We start from the raw sequence: 23,882 nt of genomic DNA, 5'->3' as shown, positions 1-23,882 counted from the left end.
TTGTGTAGTTTTTATGCCATTTATACCATTTATGCCATTTAGATAGCTGCAGTGTAAATAGTGTTATGATGAATAAGTATCAATACATATCTCCTCTGTTAATTTGTATTTAACTCCAATAAATGCATTTATTAATAAAAACTAAAGTTTAAAGGTTGCATAGAGAGAAATTCTTGATTTGAATTTCATTTGAAGATATTGTTTTATTTAAATTATTCAATCAGTGATTTGAAAGATTTTACCAGAAGTCAATCAAACCCTTGCAGGTTAACTATTAAAGGTGACTGTAATTTGTTTTTTGAAACAACACAAATTTCCTGTGAAACATATATATATGTACACTTCTTCAAAACATCACACATAAAACTAAAGACCTTGAATCCTACTTTAAACTGGTTCATTCTTGGTTGCACTTGATGAGTAAGAAGATCCTGTTCCACTATAGTGTTCCTCTTGCAAGTAAAGTTTGGTGATATGTTGCATTCAAGGATGTTATCAATAAGAAAATTGAGAAAAGGTTTGTGGCTATAACAAGTGGAAAATGTGAAGCAAATAAACAACAACAGCCAATCAAATAATGAACAGTGATATTGTTGGTTTTTTTCTTAACTACCTCTACCCTTTTTTCTTGGGGAAATATGTGTAATTTTCATCAAATTGGGGAATTTAGAATAAACCATGAATTTGACTGAAACTTCTATTTACAAACCCACTTTCAAGAGTCAAACCCTGCTTTGAAATAAGACCCTTTTTTTTTTGTCAATGATGATATGTAAATAGACCCTCAAATCTGCACATATATATAGTAATTTTAGGCATGAAAATTGTATAAATGAGTGTTTTTCAGTTTGTATTCATGCACAATTACTACTGACAAATGACTGAGACTGCACTGTTTGGGAAACAAGTTGTCTTTTTGGGAATAATTTTAAGCCATTTTTTTTTTCAAATTGGGATTCTTCTCCAGAGGAAAAAGCCTTTATGTAAGTAGCAGCAACCCTCTGTCAAAGACATCATGGTAGTATAGGCTTGCTCTGGGATTTCGATTACCCTGGAGATGATCTTATTTTCATGTGTTGGTTTGAAAGTTGGAACATAAAAATGTGAAGTTCAAAATTGGAAAATTGACTTCTATCATCTCATTTGTCGTGAAGTTTTGTTTTCACACAACCGGCCTGGTTGTGAACTCATATGTGTGATCAAAGCTACGAAACTGGTGTAAATAAAATAGAGAATGGAAATGGGGAATGTGCCAAAGAGACAACAACCCGACCATAGAAAAAACAACAGCAGAAGGTCACCAACAGGTCTTCAATGTAGCGAGAAATTCCCGCACCCGGAGGCGTCTTTCAGTTGGCCCCTAAACAAATATATACTAGTTCAGTGATAATGAACGCCATACTAATTTCCAAATTGTACACAAGAAACTAAAATTAAAATAATACAAGACTAACAAAGGCCAGAGGCTCCTGACTTGGGACAGGCGCAAAAATGTGGTGGGGTTAAACATGTTTGTGAGATCTCAACCCTCCCCTATACCTCTAGCCAATGTAGAAAAGTAAACGCATAACAATACGCACATTAAAATTCAGTTCAAGAGAAGTCCGAGTCTGATGTCAGAAGATGTAACCAAAGAAAATAAACAAAATGGCAATAATACATAAATAACAACAGACTACTAGCAGTTAACTGACATGCCAGCTGTATTCTTCATTTCAAGTTTATGTAGCAATATAGTCACTATACTTTTGTTGTGTGGAAGGACACTTTCTATAAAGAGGAACATGAAGTTAGAGATCAATGCCTAGTTTTTGTTCATTTGAAAAGCCCCTGTATGAAATCTGTCTAATACGAATTAATAAAGAAACAGGTTGGAAAGAATGGTAAAACTAATGGTTTCCACAGGGGGAAGACTGCATGACTATTGAAAAACATCAGTAAAAGTTTACATGATATGCATGCCAATGGAAATATATATATTTGCACTAAACACGGAGATGATTAATCTGATATACCTCTTTTGACAATTGATTGGCTTAATAGGAAATGCATGCCCTGAATATCCTTCCTATCGACACAACACTTGCCTCTGTATTAAATCTCCTACTTCAGGAATAACCCATATAGATATCGTTGATGCATGTTGAGAAGTTTTTGGGATCTCAGTATGTGCACCTACTGAATGCCTGGTCAAAATGCTTCCGATGGTAGACTGAAGAAAAGAATTTTATATTTAACTGATACCACAACTAACAAATCCATGGAAACGCAATGAATACAAAAATGTCTTGTCTAATGCAAACGTAATTATAAAAGAAATAAAAATAGAATTCTTCACATTCCAAAGAGGAAATAATAAAAAAAAAAAGTCGGAGGTCTGGTTCTATGTTTCTTTGAAATTACAACCAAAGACGAACAATTAGATATTCGTTCATTGTACCAGCATCAACTTTATCAGCATTCAAGCCGGACTTTAAAAACTTCCCAAGATCTGTTAGGAGTTCATAAACTCTAGCTCCCCTTGCAATAATATGACACATTTGACTTCTCAATTGTGAACTTTTCATTTGTATGTGTAAACATTACAACAGATCATGCATTGTGAGTCTATACCTACCATTGGATATGATATTCCAGAGCTTCCTATCATGATTTCCTTGTTTATTAAAATGAAGCCATTGGAAAAGACTTCAGACTGGTAAATCTAAAGTCATCCCTTTTAAAGTTTTACGTGTGTTATCAGGAGTTGTTTGCCCGGTTTAGGATATCGCATATGGAATGTCTGTGTTTCAGGTGACCACAGCTATGTTCTAATTGTTATAACCACAATCCAGTCCTCTTTTCCACGATTGCGACATCACTGAATGAGACTTGTCCCCTTATTTGTACGTCAGTTGGTGTGGCGTTGATCCATTCATGTGACTTGCAGTTTGTGGTGTCATGTTATTAATGCATGGAGGATGTTTGTTGTTATTCTGCGGCTTACATGTTACATGTACTATGATATTATATTTATGTATTGCTCTGTGTTGAGTGTCCATGCTTTTGTTTGTACTGTATTCCTGTTAAGTAGTATTGTCCTTTAAGCGGTAGTCTTCAACATTACAATATAAACGGAAGGTTTGGCTAGTCATAAAACCTGGTTCAACCCACCTTTTTTGTTAAAATGGCATGTACCAAGTAAGGAATATGGCAGTTGTTGTCAAATAGTCCGTTTCTATGTATGTTGACGTTTGTTTTTGTTGCAGTTTAGGGCATCTGTTGTTCCGTTGTTTTCCTCTATGATTGAAGTTTTCCCTCGATTTAAGTTTGTAACCCAGATTTTTTATCTCTTATTTAATTTATGAACAGCAGTATACTACTTTGTCATTATTGAGTAACATGACGGTGCCGCATGTGAGAAGTATCCGTTTACGCATAAGGAGCACTTGACATCACCCCGGCCGACGAGGCGTCTTGTGGACTGTTGTTGGTCTCTTCGTTTTTAACCATTGCGTTGTCGGTTTCTCTTCGACTTGTGGGTTTTGACTGACTCCTCTCCCTTTTTTTTCGCCAAATCTTCAATCGAAAACTACCTTTCAGGTTTGAGTTCATAAATGATGTAAATATATAAAGTAACAGAGGTCACGATGATTTAGACAATGTGTCACTCATGCCAAAATAATACCAAAATGCCTGTACCAAGTCAGGAATATGACAGTTGTTATCCATTCGTTTGGTGTGTTTCAGCTTTTGATTTTGCCATTTGATTAGGGACTTTCCGTTTTGAATTTTCCCCGGAGTTCAGTATTTTTGTGATTTTACTTTATACATCCCACCCAGTATCAGATTTACTAATTATATATCTTAATTAAAAAATAAACTACCTTCTTTAAACGTCTCATTATATGCATCCATCATCTTTCTGCTTAAAACTGAAGAACTTTCAAAGATTTTGTTTCTTTTAGTCTTTGTATGCATTTTGCTTGCCTTTAATTTGGTAAGAGGTTTCGTTGAACATTGCATTGACAAATTTAGTTGCTTTTTTTTTGGAACACTTATGCAATTTGTGTATCCAAAAACAATAAATCGTCCTTTCACTAACCGGACTTCATGCACAATTGTGTGAGTTTTACATCTTCTTCCGTCACAAGTTATGAACTTTGACGAAATTAAAGCTTTACAATTTCTGGCTAGCAGAGTGGTTTACATATAGACATACAATCAACAGAAACCGCCGGAAGAGATAACTTCAACCCTCATCTGTCTTTAAAAGCATGCGATGTTCTATTCTATGTGCTTCCACTCACTACTAGTATCTCACTATTGTTTTTAAGAGAAAAGTTCGTTCGGATTGTGTCTTTTGATCAATTCTTTTTCGTGATCCCAAAATATTTGGATTTTTGAAGTCACTTAATAAGTCTTTTGCTTTGACTTTTGCTTATTGGTGTTAGGTGATCGATTGACTTAATAACCGGTATCAAACCTCAACCACCAACCACCTTGTAGAACTTTAATCAACTTCAGTTGTTTACTCCGTTCCTAAAGAGGTGATTGAAAAGTATATGTCTGTGATACAATCGTGCTTGAAAAGTATGTCTGTGATACAATCTGTTTCTCTACAGTTGTAATCACGTATGATGAGTCGTGTCATCTCGATTCCCTCAGTAAATTTCCATGATGGTGGTTGGGTCACAAATTACAGCACCATATTTCAATATTGAACGTATCATGGCTAAGATAGCCATTTCTTCGTAGGAAACCTAGCGTACAGCTTCTTTTGCTAGTATTTTTCCTATATGACTGGTCCGCTGTTTAAAATCATCTGATATATAAAATACTATATGTACAAGGTTGTTGTAGGGGTAATACCACACTTGTTTTCCCCTGTTAATCTTTGTTAAATTTGGACTTTCAAAAAATATTGTGTATAATTTATCTTTCTTTCAAATAACCTGAGAAAGAAATACTTCGCATTAGTAAAGTTTTACCATGTTCAGTGCTACAATGAAAATCATTACATAACAAATAATAAAAATCACCGGAAATTAACCTATCCTAGTTACAAGCTTTAGTTACCATGCCAAATAAAACTAATATATAAACACCAAATAAAATAAGAATGGTGCTTTGAGACACCAAAGATATATGTTTGTGGCTCACAATTTTGTTTTTTGCAATGCAATGGAGGGTCAATGTCACCAGTGTCTGAGCAGAAAATTAATGAACCAGGGTTATGTCGAAGAAAATTTCGTATGTCTCGTCCTTTTTTTCTAAAAAATGATCATCGGAAGATACCAAGACCATGTTGATAAGAATGCCGTATCAACCTCACAAATAATACATGATGGATTTTTAGTCTTAGATATATGGCTTTGAACTAGCACAGTGCCAGTAACTGCGAGTACTCTCAAATCTGTACTTATTGTCTTTTCAAGTTGTTGCCGATATACGAGTACCCGGCCACTTCCACTCTGTGCATTTCTATTTGTATCCATCTGATGAGGTAAGCCTTTTTCAACTGATTTTTAGACTTCGTTCTTATATTTAATGTTACACCTCTGTCCCAGGTTAGTGGAGGGTTGGGATCCAGCCAACATGTTTAACCCCGCAACATTTTGTATGTCATGATGTGTCTGTCCCAAGTCAGAAGCCTGTAATTCAGTGGTTGTCGTTTGTTGATGTGTTACATATTTGTTTTTTCATTCATTTTTGTACATAAATTAGGCCGTTAATTTGCTCGTTTAAATTGATTCACATTTGTCATTTCGTGGGCCTTTTATAGCTGACTATGCGGTATGGGCTTTGCTCATTGTTAAAGGCCGTACGATGACCTATATATATATAGTTGTTAATTTCTGTGTCATTTGGTCTCTTGTGAAGTGTTATTAACATCTCATTGGCAATTATTCCACATCTTTTTTTTTTTATTGAAGTATAGATTCTACATTTGGTCTAGGTATACTGACTTTGCCTATCACCGTAATTACGTGTGAGTGTTCTGTTCATTTGTCCTGTATATTTTCTGAACCTTTACTGTTTATTCCATTTTGGTTAGATGCTTTTGACATGGCTCTGTATTCATAGCCTTCATACATCCTGCCATTGTGCTATTGTGCTATGGTCATATTTTTGTATTCTTGTCTTTCATTTTTGTTTATATGCTTTGTGCAAGGATTTGTATAGTAAGATGCTTTAATTGTTTGGGGATTGTACAGTTTTAAATAACAATGCTGTACCCCAATTTTGACATTTTTACCTTTTTTCAAATTGTCTGTTCGTTTTGCTCACACATTGTTGTCAATATAATGAAATTTTATATTATGAAACTGTCCTACAAGTGACTGAGTGCCTGGCTTAGTCTCGATCGCCGCCAGCTCTAAAACAAGGATCAACAATGTTCTACATAAGGAAATGTCTTTTTCAAATAAGAGCAGATAGTAAGGCATTGTTCAGTGTTACTACTACTTGCTTTACATCGGCATTGTCTGGTTAAAATAGTCAAGAAAAAATACTATGAATTTATAAAACCTTGACTAGAAAAGAAAAAAAATCGAAAAGAAAATAGAATAGAAAGTCGAACCATAAAGCGCCTTTCACGGGCACAAAGTAATTAATTGAAACGTTACAAATACATAACTTCTTAAAACACAATTTACCTTTATAAGTCTGAATGGTACATACTCTGAAGTAGTCAATCCGATTATACATACTTGTCCTATCCGTTATCGATTTTGTAATTATTTTAATCTTGGGGGACATTTAAACAGTCAAATAATCACATCACTGTCAACGAATCATAATACTACACGTTTAATTGACTGGATAATTTTAATTCACACAATAGTATATGTGCTAAACATCTTATAGTGTATATACACAACCACACGTGCTTAGCTGTTTATAATCATGGATTGGTGCATCATTAGAGATTTTATTTTGACACTCTCCCTATGGAACGTCTGCATTTGCACCGATTTTGCTGGAGCTTCAGTGAATGAGGCTGAGGATGGAAAGGCAGGTGTTATTAATTTTAGCACACCTAGCCTGAGTGATGAAGAGGCTCACAGTTTACACATGCCAGCAGGACTCAAGTGTGACGGATGTTTAGTCGTAGCATATCAGGTATAAAAAATATATAAAAATAATCTTTTCTAGATAATGTTTCTGTGCCTGGGGAGGGGGAGATGTTAACACTGAATAACTTGGGTTCACAAATAACTAAAAACAAATAATTTTTGCATATGGTCAGCATGGTCAGATGCAAATGAATCAATATTCTGAAACACATTCATGACATTAAACAATGTCACAAATGCACTATAAGAACTTAAATGTAAAATGAAAAAAAATGTTCTGGCCCCTCCCTTAGCCCCCCCCCCCCCCCCCCCCCCCCCCCCCCCCCGGTTATCAAATGACTGTCCTCATATAATTTCAATCAATTCATATACCTATTCTATTTCATGCCAACCCACCAAACTAAAATAAGTACATTTAATATTAATTAAGATTTACAACCTTTTAAAATGTATAAGATAAGTGAAAGGGGGTTGGAGAGGTCCTGATCCCAAAATCCCGAGCTTAAAAACACCAGATCCCGAAATCCCGGGCTTAAAATCACGAAATCCCGAGGTCCCGAAATTGGAAAAAAAGAATTCCCGGATCCCGAAAGGGTCAATCCCGACCCGGAGTCCCGATAAAGGACCTATCCCCCCTCATAAGTTTAATTCAACATGTCCAAACTTGAGGTTCATTAATTTTACATGTGTTCACAGTCTCACAGATCATATAAAAATTTGCAGGCTCAACATTTTTAATAAACAACATTAATACCATAAGAATTACAATGTGAAAATTGTAAGAGAAAATTAGTCCTTGAAAAATGTAAAAAAAATGTATCTGGGTTGACAGAATTCCAACATAGTATAAAATGTCTGGTGGACAAATTTTACTATCAGACAAAATTTACTGTTACAAACTCCCATTGTAATAATGTTCCTACTGGTTCAGCTTAATTTTTCTGAGACAAGTGCCTGTGCTTTGTATATAATATAGATTGAAGTAAGAATTAAATGAGTAAAGGTTTAATTTGAAGTAATTTGTGGTAACATGTTTTTATAACTAAATCCCCGACTTAAGCATTTAAGTAATTTACAAGTTAAACTCATGTTTGAAGATTTTTGAATATTTACTGACCATGGATAATCTTTTTTGAAAGGGGGAATTGGTTGAAAAATTAGAGTAAAGGAGCAGCACATATTCTGCTTGCTGCTTCAAAAACAATCATGTTTATATAGCTTTGAAACAGGTTAAAGTAAGGAAGGAAAAGAAGCCCCTGTTCATCTTTTGATATGCTTCAAGATACACTGTAGTTTAAATGTAATTACCCTTGTCATTATAGCTTGCAAGTGGGTTTAGCAAAGCTGAACGTGGAAAATCTAAAAGACTGACAGAATCCCAAATCTTTGATGTAACAGATACTGTGTGTGGTCGTAAAGGCTTCGATCAGTAAGTAAACATGTTATAATTACCATATATATATGTATTATTTCATTTTACATTTTATTTGCTTTTATGAACAATAAATTTAGGATCTGACACAAATTATTGCAAGCCAACTAAGTTTAAGGAATATGCAGTCAGTCCTTTTCAATATATCCTTTGAATTGTGATTTTGACCCCATTCCCTCTTTGTGTACATGTCTTTTTCCACTTTTCTGCTACCCATTCACTTCAATTAAGACCTGAACATATTAAATCCCAACCAATGTCCAAATGACAAATGAACAGGATTGCAACATTCATTATAACATATATGGATTGTGCAATATTTTCTTTTTATGCCCCACCTACGATAGTAGAGGGGCATTATGTTTTCTGGTCTGTGGCTCCGTTCATCTGTGCGTCCGTCCGTCCAGGTTAAAGTTTTTGGTCAAGGTAGTTTTTGATGAAGCTGAAGTCCAATCAACTTGAAACTAAGTAGACTTGTTGCTTATGATATGATCTTTCTAATTTTAAAGCCAAATTAGACTTTTGACCCCAATTTCACGGTCCACTGAACATAGAAAATGAAAGTGGGAGTTTCAGGTTAAAGTTTTTGGTCAAGGTAGTTTTTGGTGAAGCTGAAGTCCAATCAACTTGAAACTTAGTAGACTTGTTGCTTATGACATAATCTTTTAAATTTTGAAGCCAAATTAGACTTTTGACCCCAATTTCACGGTCTACTAAACATAGAAAATGAAAGTGGGAGTTTCAGGTTAAAGTTTTTGGTCAAGGTAGTTTTTGATAAAATTGAAGTCCAATCAACTTGAAACTTAGTACATATGTTCCCTATAGTATTATACTATAATCTTTCTAATTTTAATACCAAATTAGATTATTACCCAATTTCACGGTCCATGGAACATGAAAAAGGATAGTGCGAGTGGGGCATCCGTGTACTTTGGACATTTTCTTGTTATTATTATTTTTAAATATCAATCTATAAAAAATGGCTTTTTTCTAAATAATTATTAGATAAGAATAGATTTTTAAAGAAAAGTTTATATATAGTTTACATGCATAGGATTTGATATCTGTTCTGACATGGTGTTTTTATAACAATACTGTTTTGTTTATGTAGATATGGTGTAAAGGAAATAAAAGGAAAGAAACAACTATCTGGTCCTGGAATGCCAGCTAATGAGTCCCCTGGTATAATGCAGGGTGGTGGTAAATGGCCCACAAGGTAACTATAAAGCATGATGTTTGTGTGTGTGTAGGGGTGAAGTCACTTTTGAAAGAATAGCCCTGAAATAGGAAGTGAAACTGCCATGAAAAAGGAAGTTCCTTCATAATCATAGTATTAGTGACACATGATGGTAGATGTTTGTATAGGGAGTTGGTGGATAGTACAGCCTGCACTATAAAAACAGATGTAGGTCTTCAGTTGAAGATTATGGCGAGGGTTGTTTTTAACAACCTTGACTACGTATACCCATGAGGGTATTATGTGCATTTTGATATGATCATGAAAGGTAGATTTGGAGTGTGTTTGTTTGACAGATATGATATTGTAACGCCGCCTCCCTGGTGCTAGAGTCGGCCACCAGAGAACACAGGGTCACAAATAAAAAGGGATTTAAAGGATCTATAAAGTGTAAGGTTCGACGTCCACTATTAACCGTCGGACTAAAACACGTTACAGAAAGGGAAAACGTATACTTGTATTTATATATAGTTCTCAGTTATGAAATAAAATATCTGAATAAAATAAAGTTTCATATTTTATTAATATCAAAAATAATCCACGCCGGAGAGAATGGGTCTTGCAGGATCCGTCACTGGTCTGGTCAGGTTCCCGGTTAAGGTTGGTCTTACATAGACACACACAACTAGTACATATACTTCAACAGTCAAGTAACAAGGTTGTCACTTATTTTGTATCTTTCTATAATCTCAATTAAAGGATTAAAACACCTTTCTTCATTATAGAACTAAGAAGACAATAACTAAGTACAACACATTAAATGACATATTAATCATGTCAAAACCGCCAACATAACTCTTAATGTACACTGTCACCGTCACCGGTAACCGTATTTAGCACCGTCACCAGTATTTAGCACCGTGACCGGTGACTGTATTTGTCACCGTCACCCGTATTTAGCACCGTCACCGGCACCCGTATCTAGCACCGTCACCGGCACCGACAATCTTAAATTAAAACAAAGTTAACTTTCAACGCTTGTCTGTATTTCTCAGACATATTCCAGCTTCTATTAAAGTTTGTCACTATCCATTCATTGTCAACCCAACACTCCGTCGTTTCTGTTGTTGTTTTGGTATTTATACTTTCGACTGACCAATGACAGAGCTTGTTACATATTGTTTACCAATCGGCAACCATGGATCATATTAGGGAAACTCCCGTAATGTTGATACTGTTTGTAAACAATGATTGATCTTCATCAATAAAGATGGGTTTCGACATTAAATTTATAAGTAGATCATTAGAACAGTCTTATTTGAGTTTATAGTATAATAAGGTAACTACCGCGAAAATACGGAATCAGTACGTGAACTGAAACTTCTTAACAAACTAACATACACAAATCTGTCGTATCATGAAAACAACAGCCAAAATAACAAATGACAAGTCTTACACTACTTGTAACATTAGACATCTCACTAACATCTATATTTTTATCCTCAATAATTTCAAGAAACTATACAGACATAGGTTAACTATAAAAAGGGGGGAATGTCGGCATTACAATATAGTGTCTAGTTTTCTGCTAAATTCAGCAGCTGTAAATAATCTTTCATGGGAGTCTGACAGTACACATACAAGATTTCAAGTAAGATTTCTTACAACTAGAACGTTCTTTTATTTATAAAACAGAAAAAGTGACGTGTAAAATAAATAATGTTTTAATGATATTTTTTTTCTTCATAATACTGAAATTTGCTCTAGAGTATACTCTTAGTAGACAAAGACTTTTACACTTTAAGTGTACAATTACTCTACTTTCAGATTACAAGCTATGTGTTCTAACTATATAGGAGAACTTGGAGAAGAAGAAGTATATGATGCCTACAGAGAAGATGAAACATTAGTTAATACCCTGTGTTACGATAAAGGAATGTTTGGTTTGTGTTCTGATCAAAATAAGAAAGATGAATTGTAGAGATCACAAACACATAAAAATTTAACAGCAATCCAGGAAAAGTTTAATGGTTTAATTACGATTTTTCTAAATCGAGTTTGGTTTGAAAAAAAGAAGATGCAAATGATGTACAAGTCTCTCGATATGGTTGAAAGAAAATATTCAAAAGGACAGCCTTGAAAAAGGTTCAACTTATGAAAAAAAATATATATTTTCATTATCATTTTATGATAAAAGAATGTTTATTGTGAAAAGCTTTAAATTAAATCATTTATTTTTTTTTTTTTTTTTTTCAATTTTTATTCGGTGTTTTAAGTCAAGTAATTATAAGGAATAGAACGTTATAGCTTTCTAATGCAATGGTTTTTTTTAACCATGATTGTAAAGGGAATTCATTTTTTTCAAATCTAAGCTCATGTAAACTAATTTCAAGGTAACATTTCAACTATTGGCATAGATTGCAAATTATTTCACAAATTGCTTTACAGTTATTCAAACCAGTAACAACTAGACATTTTCTCATGGTTTTAACATTTTTAATGAAACCAAAAAAATGCCTTATATTTTGAAGATTGTGCTTTCTCTTGCCATTTTGTGAGGTATAGCTTCAAACATAGAAAGCAGGGTAGCATATTGTTTTGAAAAGTGTTTAAATGTTATTTTTTCATTAATGTTTTGTATTTGAATTAGTTTTGTTTAATGAATTGTTTTTTGAAATTTTATTGTTGTTTTTAAAGAATTGGATATTAAATTATTTTCTGTTATTTTGCAAGACTTTTAGTGGAGACGTTCTTCTTCAAGAATAAAAGCAGCTAGTGAAATAAATTTGACCAAAACCAGATATTTCCAGATTCTTTTTATCATTGCAAAGTTAAAATTTGGAGATGTGGTAGATAATTATTTATTGACAAGAGACTAATGGGTTAGAATCACTTTACAATAAGGTCATTGTCTGATTTTATACAGATTCAAATAACATAAACATTTGATACCACACTTCTAATATAATTAAGAAATAATTCTTTCATGCCATGCTCTATGCTCATTTTAACATGGGTAGGCATTATATTTGTTAATATCTTAATACCGAGCGTTAGCGAGGTATTAAATGTTTACAAATATAATGCCTACCCATGTTAAAATGAGCATAGAGCATGGCATGATAGAATTATTTCGATTCTAATAGGAATATTTTGAACTTTTGTTCTTCGAAGCGGACCTATAGTAGACGCTCGAAATGTTGACATTTTTATTTGATGAACAAAAACGTTATAGAAAAATCAACAGTTTATTCAATAAAAAAAAAGAACAGAAACATTTAAACGTACTTTTAGAATGTTTTTATTTAATTTCCTAGCGAGCAACACCAACAAAAATGTCCATTTTGATCTCTGGCCTTGTTCAAAATTCATCTGACGTTGCAATTTCAATTGTGACGTCAATCACGTGCAGCCCATGTTCTATTCAAATTAGAACATGGCTTTGTACCCAAAGCTAAAGAAGAACGTCATATTAGAATTTATATTAAAATTGAACTGTTCAAATTGTACTAAATTCCTATAATATTGTTATATAATTAATCAGGTTGAATGACAAAAAATGTTGTATATAATACATAGTGTTTCAATTTACAATAAATGCATAATAATTTACTCCATTTAAATCTTATTCACATCTGCTTTTATGTTGATATCCTGCAAAGGGAGTTAACTTGGCAATATATGTCAGTTTGCAAGGAAAAATTACCAAAATTAGTAATCATCTTATTTAGAACTTAAGAAACATATAATAACTTGACATGGACTAGTAATAATTCTTGTTCTGAAATCCAGATTCTGTATGCAAATTGTACATATGTCTTTGATATTCTATAGCATTGGTCTGTAACTGCTGTGTGCCTTCATAACCCACCTTTATATTGTAACTTGTTATTTATAATGTTTTTATTTTGTATTGTTTACAATAAAATTATTCAGTTTTGTTGTATTAGCCTGCTACTTATACATGAAAAGAATCATGATTGTAAATTACAATATTGAATACATAGGTGCACATGCTAAAATATTTTTTCTCCTTTTATGTTTTAATTTTTTTGTTGAAAGTCTGTAATATAATGTAACATCATCAATGATCCTTGTAAATGAGTTCAAGGTCAGACGAAAGCAGAGTACCTTTATACACTAGTAGAATTATAGGTCTGTTACAATATTGGAAGAGTAATACTGGATAAAACCAACCATATGACCAACTGAAAAATCCTGGAAGAAGACATTAAGCATCAATGGCATCTACCTCCTGAAATATACAGCATTATACAAATAAAAATTCCATACACCAGATATGGTTGACCTGTTGCTTATAGCACTTAATAAAACATACCAAACACTAAAAAAATGAGGCCAAGGACAAGGGGGGTATGATAGATAGAAACTTTATCCCATAAGGTATACATATATAAGGTATTAAGCATTCAGTCGATTCTAGGTGTTCTGCCTTCTGAAAAATAAAGCTCAATTAGATGACTGATTGATAATTTAGTCTCAGATGCATGATTTTTTTTATTAGTTGTTATTGGCTTTGAACTAGCTGTCAATAACTGTGATTACTCTCAGATCTGTAATTAGTGTCTTCTTGTTGCCCGGATGTACAAGTACAAGTACCAGGTCAAGTCCACTCTGTTTTTGTTAGATGTATTTTTATTTGTATCCATCTAATGAGTTAAGCTTTTATCAACTGACTTTTATAGTTCATTCTTATGATTAACTGTTACACCACTGTCCAAAGTTAAGGGGATGGTATGGATCCCACTAACATGTTTAACACTGCCATATTCTGTTATTCAGTGGTGGTTTGTTGTTGTTTTACATATTTGTTTTTCCTTCACTTTTTTATCATTAATTATGCCATAAGTTTTCTCGTTAGAATTGTTTTAAATTTTTCAATTAGGGCCTTTTATAGCATATAAATGCAGTTTGGGCTTTGCTCATTGTTGAAGGCTATACTGCGACCTGTAGTTGTCAATTGCTGTGTCATTAAGTCTCTTGTGAAGAGTTTTCTCATTGGCAAAAATACCACATCTTCTTTTTTATATGATACAAATGATTTATATGGCTGTTGTAAGCACTGCCACCTCTGGATAGTAATCCCTGTCTTGCCAGAAACATACAATAAATCATATAATATTATATGTCTCTGGTCTTGCATACTGCACTTTTGTCAATGGCAAACAAAAAACCATTCAACCCATTCACTTTAATACAAGAGTGCACTCAATGAAATGTCTTGCCTTTAATAACCATTGATATTATGTTGATAGTTCTAAATGGTTCAATATTCCTAATGCACCTCCAATTGAGGAACACAAAAGTAGTGTGTAAACAAAAAATCTCTGTAGTGATATTGGACATGTTTCTATTTTTTTGCAAATGACTGACCTTAACCATTTGTGGTGATTTGGAAAGTAGAGGAACATAGAATAAATGTGCAAAAACTATGGAGCTATTAAATGTGTTCAAAGTATTAAATTTTCAAAGAACTTATTGTGTTAAAAAAGGGATTTTTTACCACGAGGACCCGCCTCACAAAAGGATGTTCGGCCTAAGCTAATTTACGGAAAATTCATCTCACTTTGTACATCGAAATTTAACCACATATGTAAATGTCACAGCTTCGAAACCAGCTATCATACATATCCAAGTTTACGATATGGACTGAGCGACAGAAAAAAACATTACTATTACCGCCTATTTAATTACAATTAAAGATAATATATTGACCCAATATAAAGCTTTAATACAACTATCACATCAATAAAACATGATGTAAAAATATGAGGACGGGTCAAATAAACCGACTGTAAATACATGTACACCATACAATCATTCTATACACCAATTATGCCATAAATATAGTTCACCTATTGCACATCAAAGACACAAACTTAACCAGGAAAACTTAAAATGGATCAATGAACCATGAAAAATGAGGCCAAGGTCAGATGAATCCTGCCAGACAGACATTGTACACTTACAATTATTACATGCTTAAATTATAGTTGACCTTTTGAATATAGTATCTAAGAAACAAATTAACCTAGGAAAACTTATGATTGACCAGTGAATCATGAAAATGAGGTCATGGTCAGACAATAATTGCTAGACATACATTTACACCTTACAATCTTTCCATACACCAAATATAGTTGACCTATTGCTAATAGTATTAGAAAAACAGACCAAAAAACAAAAAAATAACTTTGAGCAATGAACCGTAAAAATGAGGTCAAATTATACATGCAAGACTGACATGTACATCATTGACAAATTGCATACAGTATAAGAACAATAGACCAAGACACAAACTTAACTTTAACCACTGAACCATGAAAATGAGGTCAAGGTCAAATGACATCTGCCAGTTGGACATGTACACCTAACAATCATTTCATACACCAAATATAGTAGACCTATCGCTTATAGTTTCTGAGATAAGGACAATCACAAAAAGTTAACCTTGTTTACAGATTCATGAAATGGGATGAAGGTCAAATGAAAACAGTCTGATAGACATGAGGACCTTGCGAGGTATGCAAATATCAAATATAGTTATCCTCTAACTTATAATTTGAGAGAATTTATAATACAAACAATCTTGACTTTTTTTTAAAGTAGTCGGTGAACCATGAAAATAAGGTCAAGGACAATGGACCTATGACAGACCGAAACTTCATAACATACTGGTAAGGCAACTATATACAAAGTACGAAGGATCCAGGTCTTCTTCCTTCTGAAATATGAAGCTTTTAAGAGATTAGCTCCTGCTGCGGCAGTTGGATCACTTATGTCAAGCTTTCTGCAACAAGTCACAGGCATGATAATAATGTAATTTTTTATCACAGAATTGATGGCAAGTTTGATGTTAGTGTCTTTCAGGATTTTGTGGTTCTTGATTGGCTGGAGAATTGAACTTTGAGTCGTTTCTGAGCATTAAATTGAGAACTGAACTGTTCAAACAAAGATTCCAAAAACTTGAAATGATGTTACTGATGATAAAATGTGTCTCAGTTTTGCTATAGACATTTTTTTAAATAATATTATTCTATGGTAAAGACTTAAAAATGGTCCTTGTTTGATTGTGAATGCCACTTTTGGTCATTTCTGTGCAACAACTTGAGAACCTGCGGATAAACATTAAGGAAGTACATAACACTACAGGAGATAACTCTGTAAAAATCAGGTGAAGGTTTCACATGCTTCTCAATAATCGAAATTAGTGTTTGTCAAACTGCTGTATTTCCAATGAATTTTCTGATAAAGTGTGGTTAAACTTTTTTTTTTTTTATATTTTTGTCAAAGGGTCAAATAATTTTTAGTCAAGGTGTTTGATACCACCTTAAGTGGTATATTTTGCTTTCATGATATACAATGTAATACTTTTTGATAATAGTAATACTCTAGTCATTAATAAACATCAATCATTCACACTTCCAGCCACGATTTACTGAAAACCTAGTTTGATGTAAATATGATGACTCATTTCTTGTTTGTTTTCCAATGGTGATGTTTAAATTCTTGATCCTTGTATTTACTGTAACATGTTCTAGGTTTGGTTAACTATATACTGTTTGATCATATTTAAATAAACCTATTACAAACAATGTTTTATTTGAATTAGCCTCCATATTTATTATGTAAATCATACACCCAATAATATCAAAATCACTGCATAAATAAATGTTTTCCTATAAAAGACATCATCATAATTTACATAGTTCTTTAACAGTTTGTTGCACAGACAATGCTGATGATATACAGCCATCCAAGTTTGAGTGTGTAAAGCCATCACCAGCCAGAATAATCAATGGGTTCTCATTCAAAACAACGCATCCTGGACTCCCTTCATAACCTTTATGTACCTAAATCAAACAAAATATTATAGTTTTTAAGTTATACAAATGATTCCCATACAAAGAACAAGGCAATGCATTTATTCGTATAAATAATCTAAGTATAACTCAACCTCAAAACAAAGTTCCCTATGTGGTGTCAATTAATATGGTAGTACTAGTTGTCAACTTATGATCATTGAAAAACAAATCCTTAAGGATATATTTATTTATTTAGTATTTTTACAAGCTAATTATGAAATTATTTTAGCCTCTTGGCTACTTTGACATCATCCATGTTCAATATTTGGTTATATTTTAACCAATAATCGAATTTCTAAAACAGACAATTGTATTTAAACTCCTAATACCACAAGATATCAGAATAAAAACAGTGTAGACATGGTAAAAGACATGAATTCATCTATAAATAACGTACACCAAAACTAGTAATTAGTTTTGAAATTTTCAAGAGGATATGGTGGACATATATTTATAAGTTCATACTGTCAGTAACATTTGAATGCCAAAATTATGGAAAATAAATAAGAAAAGACTTATGTATAACAACACTCTCCTTGGAGCACCTCCACATGCATTGGTTTGGCATCTATAGGTTTAGTTTAGTCAAGCTAACTGTGTATTGTAAACATCTACATAATATTATAATCATATTTGCTGGCAACTTTTGACCAGGTTATAGTAGTACAGTTACAACCTGTTTTTTATAAAAATCTAACAATATATCAGCTTCTAAATTCTCTACCAGTTCTGATGATTTAGATTAAGTTTATGTATTTGGAAAATTTACCTGTGAATATCTCCACTTGTGACTTTTGACCTCTACAGGTTCAGGCAGGTCAGGTAAGACCTGTTTTAGATGGGACATGATGATTTCTCTCATGTCTTCTTTGTCTGTTTCTAGATTTTTTAGACTGAAGGGAACACTAGTATGTACAACAATAGAAGGACCAATATCACTGGAATCTATAGATATAAAATATCAACACAATGTGTATTACAGCTAATGACAGTTTGCATGTAGTGATGATATCATACATGTATAATATATATCTAAATTGATCAAGGAATTACAGACCAAAAAGCTATGCTTCCAACACGGACAAGATTTTTTAAGACGATTAATATAGATAAAATTGCATGAATAAATTTTTATTTGTTATGGGGATCACAAAATTTAAATAACCATAAAATCAGCTAAAAATAGCACACACAAGATACAAGGCCCCCAAAAAAATTAGCATTACTAGAAAATAAAATAAAGTTAAGATTTTAAGATTCCCCAAATGGTGAAGATGTTACATCAGATCTATTTATAAGCTTTTCCACTTACCAAGTCCTCTTTTTTTGTTATCTATGGCAACAAATCTAATACAAGGATTGTCTGTTATGTATTTTCCACTCCATGAGTAATTAAGTTGAGTTCCAGGTTTATAAAACAATCCCAAAGCAAACCTTGATGAGTAGGAGACACCCTCTAAATTCTTCTTTACATCTGACTTGCTGTCTGTAAATAAAAAGCATACTTTTTGTAATTGACAGAACAGCAATGGCTAGGCTAGACAGAATCTGAAAAATCAAGGTTATATATGTAAAGAAAAAAGGTAAAGTCAAGTAAAACAATAACAAGACTACAAGAGCTCCTCTGTTTGATTAATATAGAATATGGGTCATAAAACTCTTCATTGTTTTTCATTTAAGAATTGAATGCTTCTTTTTTGTAAATTCATTGGGGTGTAAAAGCGTTGACCGAAGTACATTTTGTATGAAGCGCGGAAGCGCTTCATTCTAAAAATGTGCGCACGGTCAACGCTTTTACAACCCTATGAAGTTACAAAAAGAAGCATTCAATACTTATAATTACATTTTTTAGCTATGATCAAGAAAAAACGAATTTTATATTGTTTTTATTTAATTCACCTGTGCACTTTATTGTGGGACCACTTGCTATCATGAATGAAAAGTATTATTGAGGGATACAATTGCTTACAAAATAACACGTGATGTGCTGTTAGCTAATCAGAATAAAGTATTATAACGAAACATACATCTAATGTAATTATTTTTAAATAAGTACAGTTCCTAGTAAATGGTAAAGTATAAATGAATTATATAAAACTAAGGAGATTTTGCATGATTGCCAAATCTTTGGACTTGTATTGATAACTTACTTAATTTTTTATCTATCCCAGGTAGATGTTGTTTTATATTAACAAATCTTTGGACTTGTATTGATACCTTACTTGATTTTTTATATATCCCAGGTAGATGTTGTTGTATATTAACAAATCTTTGGACTTGTATTGATAACCAGTACTCTTATATTTTTAGGAATCCAAATCTATTAGTTTGAAGTGAAAACAATTCTCCATACCATGAAAATCGGCCATTTTACAAACTTAAACAATTACAGAACAATAATTTCATGTTTTTCTCTTTTCTTTCAGCTTTAATGGCTAGTCTACATGCAACAATGGAAAAATAATTGATATCCTTATTTTCTTCTCCTTGAATACATACTTATCAATTGCTGAATGTTTCCTTTCAAAGCAAGGATCTGTGGTACAGGCATGGTAAGGATGAGTGCATCACACAACCTCTGACCTTTAGAATCCTCCACTTTTATCTGATCTTTATCAATATCAACAGACTGTATAACAGTATCTGTTTTTAAAGTACTATCTAAAATGAATAAACAAGGGTTATTTATTTCTATATTATTTGTTAAAATTTCTTGTGACTTAAGATCTTTTTCAATAACAGACACATAGTAGTACAAAAATGTATATACAACTGTAATAAAACTCATAGAGTACAAAGTTTAGCTATGAGTGTCCTAATGCCATTGGGAATATGTGGAACATTTATAACAATTTCAAATGCTTTCAACCTCAAACATTATTCGAAGACAAAAACAAAAAAAGTAGAGATAACCCATTCAAGTCTAAAAATTATTTTCTAATTGTAAAATGAGACTTTTATTTAATGTTCTTTTGTGCACATTACACTCCCTGTTCCTGATAATCATATTTTGCTGAAAAAATAGTAAAAAATAGTAAGAATTATATAAAGTCTTGCATTATGTCAGTACAATCTTGCACACAGATTAGATGTAGGCTTCTTCTCATATCTGATTTACATAAATATAGAATACTTTTAGAAAGAAAAACTATATGAAAGCTTAGTTTGGACAATTTTATAGCAATTCAAAATAAACAGTTCCTCTTATTTATAAGAATCAGACATTATGTGAATTAAAACATAACATATTCAGTAAAATATGTGTAAAATTGCAATATATGTTTGTAGGAAGTTTCCATGGGGGAGATAATAACTTTTCTTTCAAAAAGTCTTTATTCAAAAGAATAATATTTTAGGTTATCTCCCCTGAAAACTTATCAATAGCATATTGTTATTTCACACATATTTTACTGAATATATGATGTTTTATTTAAAATGATATCTGATTCTTATAAAAATAGAATACTTTTAGAAAGAAAAACTATATGAAAGCTTAGTTTGGACAATTTAATAGCAATTCCAAATAAACGGTTCCCCTTCAGCATGGAAATGAATATAATATAACTATACAAACTGATAAATTAATTTTGTCACAAAAGCATTAAAGTGGAGTTAAAGTCTTATAGGATTGTAAGTATGTTTTATTTTATCACCTTGCACTTTCATGACTTGGCTGTGGTTTTCTACAGCAGTTGGTTCAAATTTCTGACCAGTTGAACAATTTGATTATAAAAAACAAATTGCAATTGGGTCAAAATTTTGAATGAGTTGCAATTGGTTGAGAGCAACACTAACAGTCAACTCACTGTAAATCAAAAAAGTTATGTCTTTCTTTGAAAGTGAAAATACGGCCACAAATCCGAATTTTGAGCAAATATACCAAATTTCGAACTCATTTTACTCAAAAAGTAGCACATGAAGGTATATATTTTATTACATATTTGATTTAATCAGGTAAAAAATAGTCTTTATGGAATTTTTTATCAAAATGTAAAATACGGGATCAAAACTGTATCGTATGCCCTAATAAGAAAAAGACAAGATAGTACAGTGATTCATATAGTCATACAAAAACAGTGATAAAATATCAATTTGATGACAGAAAATGGATGCAACTAGACATCATTGATATAAGAGCCATCTCTGTGGGCCCCGCTGTGAATAAAGTGTGGTAAAACATTTGTATCTTTACCATCATGTGACCATAGGACATAATATACAGTGGACATGATCTTTACCATAGGACATGATATACAGTGGACATGATCTTTACCATAGGACATGATATAGAGTGGACATGATCTTTACCATAGGACATAATATACAGTGGACATGATCTTTACCATAAGACATGATATACAGTGGACATGATCTTTACCATAAGACATGATATACAGTGGACATGATCTTTACCATAGGACATGATATAGAGCGGACATGATCTTCACCATAAGACATGATATACAGTGGACATGATCTTTACCATAAGACATGATATACAGTGGACATGATCTTTACTATAAGACATGATATACAGTGGACATGATCTTTACCATAAGACATGATATAGAGCGGACATGATCTTTACCATAGGACATGATATAGAGCGGACATGATCTTTACCATAGGACATGATATAGAGTGGACATGATCTTTACCATAGGACATAATATACAGTGGACATGATCTTTACCATAAGACATGATATACAGTGGACATGATCTTTACCATAAGACATGATATACAGTGGACATGATCTTTACCATAGGACATGATATAGAGCGGACATGATCTTCACCATAAGACATGATATACAGTGGACATGATCTTTACCATAAGACATGATATAGAGTGGACATGATCTTTACCATAAGACATGATATACAGTGGACATGATCTTTACCATAGGACATGATATACAGTGGACATGATCTTTACCATAAGACATGATATACAGTGGACATGATCTTTACCATAAGACATGATATACAGTGGACATGATCTTTACCATAGGACATGATATAGAGTGGACATGATCTTTACCATAAGACATGATATAGAGCGGACATGATCTTTACCATAAGACATGATATACAGTGGACATGATCTTTACCATAGGACATGATAATAGAGTGGACATGATCTTTACCATAAGACATGATATACAGTGGACATGATCTTTACCATAAGACATGATATACAGTGGACATGATCTTTACCATAAGACATGATATACAGTGGACATGATCTTTACCATAAGACATGATATACAGTGGACATGATCTTTACCATAGGACATGATATAGAGTGGACATGATCTTTACCATAAGACATGATATACAGTGGACATGATCTTTACCATAAGACATGATATAGAGCGGACATGATCTTTACCATAAGACATGATATACAGTGGACATGATCTTTACCATAAGACATGATCTACAGTGGACATGATCTTTACCATAGGACATGATATAGAGTGGACATGATCTTTACCATAAGACATGATATAGAGCGGACATGATCTTTACCATAGGACATGATATACAGTGGACATGATCTTTACCATAAGACATGATATAGAGTGGACATGATCTTTACCATAGGACATGATATAGAGCGGACATGATCTTTACCATAGGACATGATAATAGAGTGGACATGATCTTTACCATAAGACATGATATACAGTGGACATGATCTTTACCATAAGACATGATATACAGTGGACATGATCTTTACCATAAGACATGATCTACAGTGGACATGATCTTTACCATAGGACATGATATAGAGTGGACATGATCTTTACCATAAGACATGATATAGAGCGGACATGATCCTTACCATAGGACATGATATACAGTGGACATGATCTTTACCATAAGACATGATATAGAGTGGACATGATCTTTACCATAGGACATGATATAGAGCGGACATGATCTTTACCATAGGACATGATAATAGAGTGGACATGATCTTTACCATAAGACATGATATACAGTGGACATGATCTTTACCATAAGACATGATATAGAGCGGACATGATCTTTACCATAGGACATGATATACAGCGGACATGATCTTTACCATAGGACATGATATAGAGCGGACATGATCTTTACCATAAGACATGATATAGAGCGGACATGATCTTTACCATAGGACATGATAATAGAGTGGACATGATCTTTACCATAAGACATGATATACAGTGGACATGATCTTTACCATAAGACATGATATAGAGCGGACATGATCTTTACCATAAGACATGATATACAGTGGACATGATCTTTACCATAGGACATGATATAGAGCGG

The 23,882-nt window shown here is 32.9% G+C and overlaps 2 protein-coding genes across 2 annotated transcripts in view; one reads left to right on the top strand and one right to left on the bottom strand.

The window, feature by feature from the left end:
* The first annotated feature begins 6,703 nt into the window (after window positions 1-6,703).
* LOC139487608 (marginal zone B- and B1-cell-specific protein-like) lies at window positions 6,704-13,611 on the top strand. Its single transcript, XM_071272507.1, has 5 exons — window positions 6,704-7,104; window positions 8,381-8,487; window positions 9,602-9,706; window positions 11,495-12,683; window positions 13,128-13,611. The coding sequence occupies exons 1-4, from the start codon at window positions 6,889-6,891 to the stop codon at window positions 11,646-11,648; spliced, it is 582 nt and encodes a 193-aa protein (XP_071128608.1). The 5' UTR covers window positions 6,704-6,888; the 3' UTR covers window positions 11,649-12,683; window positions 13,128-13,611.
* Window positions 13,612-17,285: 3,674 nt separating this feature from the next.
* The window catches only part of LOC139487607 (renalase-like), a 41,444-nt gene continuing 34,847 nt past the window's right edge, over window positions 17,286-23,882 (bottom strand). Inside the window, exons 4-7 of the mRNA XM_071272506.1 lie at window positions 20,053-20,214; window positions 18,866-19,039; window positions 18,323-18,498; window positions 17,286-17,541 (exon numbers count right to left, since the gene is read on the bottom strand). Coding sequence (XP_071128607.1) covers window positions 17,383-17,541; window positions 18,323-18,498; window positions 18,866-19,039; window positions 20,053-20,214 — 671 coding nt within the window. The 3' untranslated portion in view covers window positions 17,286-17,382. The remainder of the gene's footprint in view (window positions 17,542-18,322; window positions 18,499-18,865; window positions 19,040-20,052; window positions 20,215-23,882) is intronic.

This window comes from Mytilus edulis, chromosome 9 (assembly GCF_963676685.1).
Source record: "Mytilus edulis chromosome 9, xbMytEdul2.2, whole genome shotgun sequence".
Classification (NCBI taxonomy): domain Eukaryota; kingdom Metazoa; phylum Mollusca; class Bivalvia; order Mytilida; family Mytilidae; genus Mytilus; species Mytilus edulis.
This window is presented reverse-complemented; position numbering and strand designations above follow the sequence as displayed.